This window comes from Camelus ferus, chromosome 18 (genome assembly GCF_009834535.1).
Source record: "Camelus ferus isolate YT-003-E chromosome 18, BCGSAC_Cfer_1.0, whole genome shotgun sequence".
Lineage (NCBI taxonomy): Eukaryota > Metazoa > Chordata > Mammalia > Artiodactyla > Camelidae > Camelus > Camelus ferus.
The window spans coordinates 21,925,420-21,935,555 of record NC_045713.1 but is presented as its reverse complement, the minus strand read 5'-3'; the positions used below and the strand labels follow the sequence as shown (position 1 = coordinate 21,935,555).

Genomic DNA, 10,136 nt, shown 5'->3' with positions numbered 1-10,136 from the left:
TGGCCGGGGCTCCTCTCAGGGCCCCCGACCTTGACCTGGATGGCGATGACCACAGTGGGCAAGCGTCCAGTGGGATATCGGTGGTCTCACGCTCCAGGCCCAGCACCTGCATCTCCCCGAGTGGCAGGACCAGTGCTGATGGACCTAGAGCGGCTCCGCAGCCCCCGCCCGCTGGCCGGCCTGCCACTCAGGCAGGGAAAATCGCCTGTGACAGGCCCAGGAAGGCCGGGCCCCCGGGGCCGCAGAGGGACGCACACAGCTCCTTTTCCAGCATATGGTTGCTGTCGGCCCCGGGCGCTGCTCGGCTAGTGCAGCTCTGAAGCTGGGTGGGGGCTCCGTGGCCTGAGCCGCTCCTCCCACCCGCCTGGCCAGGCTGCTCACTCAGTGATTTGAAAGGCCCCTGCCCCTAGCTTGCATGCCTCCCACGATGGGGAGCTCACTCCCACTGCAGCCCCTTGGTGCCTCCAGAGAGCATCCTGGAGCCCGTCTGTCCCAGGGTCTAAGGCGAAGAGGGTCACACCACACCTTGCCCCAGGGGTGTCCGATGATCACACAGGTCCTGAGGTGGAGCACATTGTGGGGGATGGTTTGGGATAGCAGGTGGGGGTCCCAAAGGAGGGAGCTAGTTGTGGGGAGGGACTACAGTGAACAGATATGGGGCAGGCTGGGGTCACTAGGCAGGGGTCAGCCACCCAGCAGTCAGACAGGGGCCTTCTCCTGGGGTGCCAGGAGCCTCCAAGATGGAAGCCCTCTCCCTCCATGTGAGCCTGCCCACTGCACGTCCCTGGGCCAGCTTGGGCAGACCCTCAAACATTCCCTGGAGAATCCCTGGGCCTTGCGTGTGCCCCCGTGGGCCACACTCTGCCCATCCTCACAGGTCTATAGTAAGGGGGCTCCCCCAAACCTCCTTGCAGCCCTGACCATACAGTCACCCAGCCTCATCACTCTGGCTCCACTGCTCCCTCACAAACCTGCTGTGAACCTGCTATGGCTTCCCAGAGCTCTCAGGGTCACAAGACTCAGACTGGTGTCCAGGGCCCTCAGGTATGGCCCTGCCCACTTTGAACAAGATCGGGGTCCCTGAGGCTACCTTGAATGGGCAAGGAGGAGGAAGTGCCTAGGACAGCCCGTGCTCTTGCCTGGGGCTAGGGGTGGGGCTCAGACCCTCTGCGGGCTACCATGTGTCTCAGGGTGAATATGAGCCATGGCCATCATCCTGCTTGGTACTGACCCCTCCCAAGGGCTCTGAGACTCTGTCTAGGGGCTCAACACCCTATCCCTCTACCCACTGGGCATGCAGAGGCTGGCCGACCTCCTACACCTGTCCTGGTGAGGGCTATCTGTGGACACTGAGGGGATGAGACAGGCCTGCTCCAGGCACTGCGCCACTGTTCCCTACCTTCCCTGTGCCCACTGTCTGTCCTGCCAACCGTGCCCCTGGCACACAAGTACTGGCATTAATGGAGGTGACAGGCAGGAGGCCGTGGGTAAGCGGGCAGAGGAGGTTAATGGCTGAGATGCCTATGGCTGGGGGCAGAGGGAGGGGCTGCCTGCACCAGGACCAGCTGAGGAGAGAAGGCTGCTCCCTAGGATCCCACTGGTGCCAGAAGCACCCAGAGACCAAATCTGCCACCAGCCAATCTGCAGACGAGGGGACTGAGGTCCAGGGAGCATGGGCAGTGTTCTCAGGGCTCAGGGCCAAATGGGGACCAAGCCCCAAAGCATGAGGCTTCCTGACACCACCTCAGGAGGCAGGGGCTACCTCCCTGGGCCCATGCTCATCCCAACATGTCGGGGGCGGGTCCCAGCAGGCGGGTCATGACTACTACCACTCCTTTTCGGGTGGAAAGTGGGACAGGCCTCGGGCACAACTTGTGCCAGCTGTGAAGGAGCAGATGTGCCTAGGAGTGCCTCAGGCAGAGAGCATGGGGCACCAGGGGCTGGCACTGCTGTCCCAGCCTCGCTTGGCCACGGATGGTGGGATGTCATCAGTGCACCGATGAGCTGACCTGACTCCACCCCCATGTGTAAGCCATTAGGTTGCAGCCACAGCAGAGATCTTGGGACCCCAGGAGCAAGCTCAGGGCCCCCTGCACTCCCAGCAATACCCCACCTGGAAGCCCAGACACTCCCCAGGTCATGAGTCTCCTTGGCTGCTGAGTTCCTCCCACTTGAACTTCTGGAAAGGCCTATCCACAGGGGCTGCCTCCACAGCTGCTGCTGAGCTGTCCTCCCTGGACTTCTGCTTTTCCCAAGGCCCAGAGTCCTGGCCCCCTCCCCCTCCCCAGGGCTCCTTGGTTACCTGGCTTCACTGGCTGTCCTCTCCACATGCTGAGAGGCTGGGGTGCCCAGAACAAGGGCTTCCCAATCCAGCCCCTTCCTTCCCCTAGAAGATGGCAATGGCCTCCAACCAGCCCACCCCCCATGTTGGCAGCATGGCCTCTCCCAGGCCCTCAGAAGGGGCAGAAGTCAGGGCCAGGAATCCCAGAGCCGTCCCTGGGACCCCCACCCCCACTGTCTCAGAGTGAGCAGTGCCCAAGACAAGGGGCCCAGGCCTGGCTGAATATGTCCGGAGTGGGGTTCGTGGGCAGAAGGAGCAGAACTCCCGGCCCCCACTCTCCACAGGGCTGCTGGCGTCACGACTGCTCAAGCTGTCTCCTGGCCTCAAGCAGCCTGCACGGTCAGCTGGTCAGCTGGGCCAGGCCAGGCGGGTGGAGAGGAAAAGGCTGGGGCGCTGTGCCCTGCCCCAGGGACTTGATGGGGAGAAGTGGGGCTCCCCCGCTTGTATCAGGGAAGGTGACACTGGGTAGTCACCCTCACTTCAGTGTCCTTGCACTGGATGTCTCCAGAACCACGGTGTCCTGCTCCTTACAGACACCCGTCATGGTTGACCATAACTCCAACAACTAGGCTGTGACTTGTCACCTTCCAGCACAGATGGGGAGACCAAGGCCAGGCTCACAGGGCCCAGGAGATGAAAGACTGTGGACCCAGTGTTCCCCACCCCTTGGATCCCTGCAGGGTACTCCTTCCTTCCCCAGAGTGCCCCTGCTCCACAAACTGAGCTGGGATACCCCAGGAACCTGTAGCTGAGCCTGCAAGGAAAGCCAAGTGGACCCTCGTGGGGCCCTCTGTGCCTCCATGGAGTGAGCTGGGAGCAGCACGCACCCCTCCAATGGCAGACCCTGTCCCAAGCCCGCGGTGGCACACCACACATCTGTGGGTTAAGGCACCTTACCCTAAACAAAGGCAGAAATTCCCTGAGAAACCCAACTGTCCTGTCCTACGTGTCTGTGTCCAAGTCTGGAATGGAACTGGCTGGTCAGACAAACTTCTGCTAGGATCCAGCTGAGAAGTGGGACCCCAGACTGTTAAGTTTGGACAGCTTGGGGATCAACATGGAACCTGGTACCCTGGGACGTGGGGCTGGGAGCAGCTCTGGCCATGAAGCCCTTTCTCTGTCCCCACCTCATTCACCCCTGGTCCTCCCAGGAGGGACAGCTGGTGGAGATGAGTGGTGCAGCCTCCAGCCCAGCAGCCTTCCTTGGGCACCTGCAGGGGAGTAAGGAGTGATTGCTACAGGGTAATGCTTCCAGAAAGGGGAAGTAAGTGCATGTGACCCTCCCTTCCTGAGCCAGTGGCTGTCAGTGGGCAGGGCAGGGGTCTGGGATGCAGACCCATTCAGCCTCCTGTTTGGAGAACAGGGAAGGGCACTGGAGGCAAGTCCTGCCCAGGGAAGTAGATGTGCTCCACTGTATGCACCAGGCTCCAGCCCTCCAGGAGCCAAACTCTGTACCCTTCTGGGCTGGGCTGCAGCTTTCCCTAGGCTGGCTCTGCTCCCCAAAGACCCCCTGTCCTGGGGCTCAGCCCTCAGCCTGACAGATGAGTGCTGACGTCCCCACTCCCTGAGCCCTCGGCCAATGACACCCCATCACACCGCTGTGTGGACCCCGGGAGACCTGACCACCTCTGCTGCACCCCCGCGGCAGCCTGCAGGCAATGGGGGCGGAGACCGTGCCAGGCGCCCCTCATTCGGCCGCACACCTGCGTCTCCACTCCGGGCTCCTCCGCGCCGCCCCCCATCCTTGCCCTGCTCGGGTGGTGCCACCGATGTCACCGGCCACCATTCCATCCATGAGTTACGGGAGCTGCGGGTATTGCTGAGCGGGTCCCGAGCGCGCAAGGCCGGTGAGTGCGCGGGGGATGGGGTGAGACAGTGGGCAGTAGACGGGAAGAGACTGGGGCAGGGGACACCTGAGGTGGCGGAGGGGAGACGGCTGTTGGCTTTCCCGCACCCCCCTCCCCCCGCGAGCCCGGGTTGGAGGTCGCTGCGCCCCCCGGAGCCCGACGCCGTGGCGCAAGCGCGGCCGCTCCTGCCGCCAACTTCGGTAGGTGCGAGTCGGCGTCGGGGGGACGCGGTCCGTGGCTGACGCTTCGGGGACTCGCTGCCGAGTGAGTGACCGCAGACCCCGCGGGGGCTGCTCCTCAATTTCCCCTGCGGGAGTCCGAGTTGCGGCCCCGAGAGCCTGTGCGGGTCCCGCGGGGTGCCGGGTCGCGGCGGGCGCCGGGCGGGGACGGGCGCCAGGCGGGGCGGAGCGGGAAGTTCCCGCCGGTCCTGCGGCCACGCGCAGACTTACCCGGGCGCTGTCCGCTCCGCTCCACCCGGGGCGCAGGTAGGGCGGGCGGGCGCGCGTCAGACGAAGTTTAAGGGCTGCGTGGGGCCGGGCTGGGCGCAAGGGGCGCGGGGGCGGCGGGAAGCTAGGATTATCGGGGCGCGGGCGGGTCAGCTCCATCCTCAGTGTCCCCCACCTCGCGGCGTCCAGGCTTCACGCACCGGGACCATTTGGGCACAGCAGCCCCATCCCCGTGGGAGGGCGCCCTCCCCAGCGAGGTTGGGGAGGATAAAGCAGTTGGGAAGGGAGGTTGGGGTCGCGACTTCTGCCAAGGAGCCTGGTCACCTCCTCTGCACCACATCCTGTGGGATGATCCCCAAGTCCCCAAGTCCCAAGGGAGCCAGCAGGGAAGGGTGAGCAATAATCCCCCGGCGGCTGGTGGTGGCTCCAGGAGATGGGTGCCCCCTCTCCCACCCTGGGGTGGGGCCTTCGGCTCCTGGCCAGTCACTAGTTCTCTCCCAGACAGGGAAGGATAGTGGAACCAAGTGTTTGGGCAGGCACACTGGGGGTGCAGGCCACCCTGGGAGCATGCACCTAGTCACGGGTTGGGACACGTGTGCGAATGAATGTGCCTTTGGGTGTGTGGGGGTGTGTGCTGGTGTCTGGGGGTATCTTCTGCTTGTGCACAAGCATGCTGGGCTGGGGCCAGGCATCCTCTGGGTCTCCGGGGAGTCAGCAGCTGCTGAGATGGCTCCCAACCAAGCCCCCCCCCACAACCCCGCAACCAGGTGACTGATCTGAAAAGGGGGCACAGGGAGAGCCCTTTGCTTCCTTAGTCCAGAGGCTTAGGAGGAGCCCCCCCCCCAGTCCAGGGGCTCGGCTGGGAGGTGGGGTGGGTGGTGGCACCAGGCAGCACAGCTGTGTGGCTCCCAGGGCTGGGTGATCGATGGTCCCAGCACAGCCGCCTCTGTCTCCAGATCTCACACACCCATTTGTCATCTGTATCTTGGGGGGTAGGGAGCGGGGAGGGAGCCTGCCTCTGCACCCATCGTCATGTCCAGTGAGTGCCTGCAGCTCCTTGGAGAGCCGCAGTTCCTTTCTTGGCCCCAGCCCCGTCCTCTCAACCCCTGCACACCTCTCAGAGCCCCGTCCCCTCCCAGATACAGACATTCATTCACAAGCCGGTCAGTTAAGCTCTGCTTGTGCTACCCTCCACACCCTGGCCACAGCCATGCCAACCTCCCCTCTGCAGGGTCCATTCAGATGGGCAGTCCTCTCCACCCCTCTGGCCGGTTCCATTAATGGAGGTGCCTACCCAGTGTTTGGGGGCAGCAGACACGACTGCCTGCTGTGTGCAGAGCCCAAAAACCAACAGGGAAGATGGCCTGCTCCTAATGTCCAGCTGCCCCAGCCCTGCCCTGCTCAGCCCACTGGCAATCCCTGAGCCCTGGGTAGCAGGGCGAGTGTATGTGTGTCCACAACTATGAGTGGCTGTGATTGTGTGTGTTCTGGGGTTGGGGGTGTGTGCGTGCTGTGCTGAGTGCATGCATGTGTGCACTGACCTTGCCCCTCTGAGTGGGGTGTGAGCCTCATGTGTACATGTGCTCGGGCCCCTTGCATTTTGGTGGCCCACCCTGTTCTCTGTTTCGTGTCAGCCCAGCCATGCAGAGGTGGTCCCTCCAGGCACCATGTGAGGGCTCTTTGGAAGCCCTGCATGCTTGTGTGCACACACTCACCGAGCACCCAGCTAAGACACGCACTGGGGCGGTGGATGGCCCAGGTGGCAACCCAGATGGAGAGCGTCTTGAGCGATTGTGTGGGGCGTGGGGAGAGGAGGGTCTTGGCCAAGCTGGGCCGCTGCAGGCTTGGCCACTGACATGCCTGCAGCCACCCAGATGGAGCCAGGCTGAGCAGGTGGCTGTGCCATGGGGCCGGGGCCGTGTTGGGACATCCACGCCCCCCAGCCTGGACTGGCCCACGTGAGGCTGGCCCCCTCTGAGACCTCAGTGCCCACCTGACGCCCTGCGGAGCAGAACTCACATTGTTAATCAGGCTCTTAGAGCATCTGCTGGTCTCTCATCTCATGGCTTTTATCTCTGTTCCCACACGGGCATGGGTCTCTGGAGGACCTAAGACAAGGAAGGGCTGTGTCCCCTAGGAAGGAATCTGGTCATACTTGGCTTCTTCCCGTCACTCTCCAAATGCCTGTTGGGTAGATGGAGACTCAAGCTCCGATGGTGTGGGGGCAATGGGCATGGATGGAATCACCCCAGGAATGAGCCTCCTGGGGGCTGGCCAGGCCTGGGGGGCAAGGTGTGTATAGGCTCCATCAATCAAGTAAACCTAAATTTCAGATAAACAACAAATACATTTTTAGTGTACATTCCAAATACTAGCCAGGCCAGACTTATACTAAAAAAGTATTTGCTATTTGCCTGTGTCGGATTTGACTGGGCATCCTGTGTTTTTATCCACCACGTCTGCTGACCCTACAAGTGCAGGTGAGATGAACTAGGAGGGAGGCGGGGAGGCTGTTCCAGGCCGGGGCTGCGCATGCCAAAGCCAGGGAGCCCGAGGGCCAAGGGGTGACAGTGTCCCAGCTCTTATCCTTGGAGCTGTGACAGAGGGGAGGGGGCGTTGGTCAGAGCAGCCAGTGCTGACCGAAGCCCCCCTCCGCAGGTCGCCATGGTGCCAGGGCCAGCCCACTAGCAGGCTGTCATGTCCAGAGAGGCAGGCTCATGCCGCCTGGGCCCCGGTGCGCGGGCCCGGGCGCGGAAGCCCAAGAAGCCGCACTACATCCCGCGGCCCTGGGGCAAACCGTACAACTATAAGTGCTTTCAGTGCCCCTTCACCTGCCTGGAGAAGTCGCATCTCTACAACCACATGAAGTACAGCCTCTGCAAGGACTCCCTCTCACTCCTGCTGGACCACGCCCCGACTGCGCCCCGGCCACGTGCACCCACCCCGGACTGCGCCTCTGACCCCACACACCCCGGCAGCCGGCCACGAGGAGCGCGGCTCCTGGATGCTCCTGCCACACCCGACCTCATTGTCCCCGATGTCCTTTCCCTGCGCCGCCGTGTCGGGGGCCCCAGGCCAAGGGCTGAGGGGTCCCCAGGGACACCACCCCCTGAAGTCAGGGACACTCCAAAGAGTGTGGGCCTCAGTGGTCTCCTGGCCGAGTCGTGGAAGCCAGGGCCGGGTGAGGGATCAAGGAGCGCGGCCGTGGTGGACACGGCTGCTGGGGGCCCTGAGAGCAGCGTCCCCTGCTACCCACCCCCAACCCCCAGTGAGTTCCCGGAGGCCCAGAGCCTCCACCTGTCCCTGCTGGGTGTCAACTACCCTCTCGGCCCTGGCCTCTTTTCCTACCTGGGGCCCTCCCTGGCTGCTGCAGCCCACATGCCCTTCCTGGCCTCAGCCAGCCCCCTGCTGCCCCCGGCCGCTGCCTTCCCTGCCCCACAGCCCCCGGAGCGCCCAGCCCTGGTCCCTCGCCTGTACTACCCCCTGCTCCTCGAGCACACCCTGGGGCTGCCGGCGGGCAAGACTGCCCTGGTCAAGCCCCCTGCCCCCCACAAAGGGCCCCCCGGGACTCTGGCCCCTATGTTGCTGAAGGCACCGATACCTGGGCTGGGTGGGTCCTGGCCTGGTGGTGCTCTCAGGGGCCCAGGGCAGGAGGGGGAGCTGGAGAGAGCTGCCCAGAGTGACCCCAAGAGGAGACTGCCCCTGGGAGGCAGGCCGGAGCCCCCGAAGGCCCCCTGCAGCAGGCTGAAGTTCAATTCCCACAGCAGGTGGGTACTAGGGGCCCAGTCATGGGGGTGTGAGGGGAAGTGGGAGGAGGACTGGGCGGGAGGCTGGGCCCCTGGCTGGAACTCAATCACCAGGAGTACGGGCTTCAGGCCACAGAGCAGAGACTGAGACCAAAGAGCCAGCCTGTCCTTCCTTTTGGGGTTCCCAGGCTGTAGGCCAGGGCAATAGACTAGACTCGCGCGTGAGGGGGAAGAGGGCAGCCCAGCCTCCTGACTGGCTCCTACCCACCTCCAGTCTGCAGGCCGGCCCCTCCATCATGTTCTGGCCCGAGGACAAGGAGCCAGGTGACCTCAAGAACCCTGGCCCTGAGACCCCTCTCCCCCAGCAACCGCTGGGCCTCGTGCTGGGGGGCCCTGGGCATGTGGGTGAGGACCTGACTCTGGCCCTTGGCGACTGTGCCAGGGTAGAGCGGTTCCTGGGCCAGTTGGCGCCTACTGAGGGCCTGGCCCCACGGCCTCTGAGGGAGCAGTTGGGGAAGATCCGCCGGGAGCTGCTCACCATCCACCAGGCACTGGAGCGGGCCGCGTGGCCACCTGACACACCCCTCGACCTCTCTGTGAAACGGGCATCCACCAAGGTGCCTGAGGGGGCCTGGGGACAGCCAGAGCTGGGTCCCACGCTGGCGCAGGGGACCCCTGAGCCACCCAGCACGCTGGCCACCCAGCCTCTGTCTGGCCATACCACCAAGTGCGAGGCTGACTCCAGTGTCCACCCCCCCGGTCTCCCTCTCCAGGCCCCAGAGGACCCTGTCATTCCTGGCAGCTGGGGTACCCGTATCGGGGCCAGGGGCTCCTGGCCCTCCGAGGCTGTCCCTGGCCTGCAGAGCCCCCCAGGTGCTGAGGTCTGACCACAGTTCCTGCTGCCACCTCTGTCTTTAAGGGACAGGGGCCCTTCTAACCCTGTGCCCACCACCTGGCCCCGTTACCTGTCCCAGCATGCCCATGGATAGACCCCACCTGCTGTGACCTCGCCTGTCTGGGGCCACACAGGCACAGCAGAGAGTCACAGCTCTTTACTGATCACAGTGTGGACATTAAAATAGAAACCACCTTCACACACTCTGTCTGGGCCTCCTTCCCTTGCTGCTTCCTCCGTGGAAATGTCCCCAGATGGGACATAGAGGGCAGTGTCCTCAGCCTCCTCTTGTAGACTGGGACCTCCTGGGGGGGCCGAAGTCTGGGGAGAGAGTGGGGGCTTTCCATGGAGGGGACAGGGCAAGGAGGGGTACAGAGGCAGGTGTGCATGGTCTAGGAGCTGGTCAGGCCTGTGTTTCTGCATATGGGGGGTGGGTGGGGGCCTCTAGGAAAGCCTCCAGCCCCCGCGTCTGGCAAGGCAGTCCTAATATCTGATTCATGTGGGAGGCTGCTCCCCCTGTGGTGAAACAGTGCCCCCCACATTCTGTGGCCTGGGGCTGCTCGCCTAGCGTGGCCTCTGCTGGGCCCCTGCCAGGCCCTGCAGCCACGATAGGCATCGGGTGGCCTTCACAGCTCACTGCCTCCCTCCTAGCACCACCAGACTTGGCTTTCCCACAGTGGGGGGCTGGAAGGGGAGGCGGGGGACAGGTAGGGAGGGGTGCCTGGGGGACTGTCGGACCCAGCTAACAGCTTCTCTCCCTGGGAGCTGGCCACACCTCCATGCCCACCCAGGAATGGCCCTAGGGAGTGCGGTTCCTGCCTGCGCCTGGCTCCTTGAGCTGGGTTGACCAGGCTGGGCCAG

The 10,136-nt window shown here is 63.9% G+C and overlaps 1 protein-coding gene across 5 annotated transcripts; it reads left to right on the top strand.

Moving 5' to 3' along the window:
- Window positions 1–3,663: 3,663 nt before the first annotated feature.
- Window positions 3,664–9,471, top strand: PRR35 (proline rich 35). 5 transcript variants are annotated; one of them, XM_032460671.1, is made up of 3 exons: window positions 3,664–4,188; window positions 7,293–8,401; window positions 8,823–9,471. In XM_032460671.1, the coding sequence occupies exons 2-3, from the start codon at window positions 7,332–7,334 to the stop codon at window positions 9,265–9,267; spliced, it is 1,515 nt and encodes a 504-aa protein (XP_032316562.1). In that variant the 5' UTR covers window positions 3,664–4,188; window positions 7,293–7,331; the 3' UTR covers window positions 9,268–9,471. The 5 variants fall into 5 exon arrangements, with proteins under 5 accessions (XP_032316562.1, XP_032316558.1, XP_032316561.1 ...); XM_032460667.1 differs by having other exon boundaries at window positions 3,665–4,188; window positions 8,655–9,471; XM_032460670.1 differs by lacking the exon at window positions 3,664–4,188 and adding an exon at window positions 4,309–4,388 and having other exon boundaries at window positions 8,655–9,471.
- The last annotated feature ends 665 nt before the right edge of the window (window positions 9,472–10,136 follow it).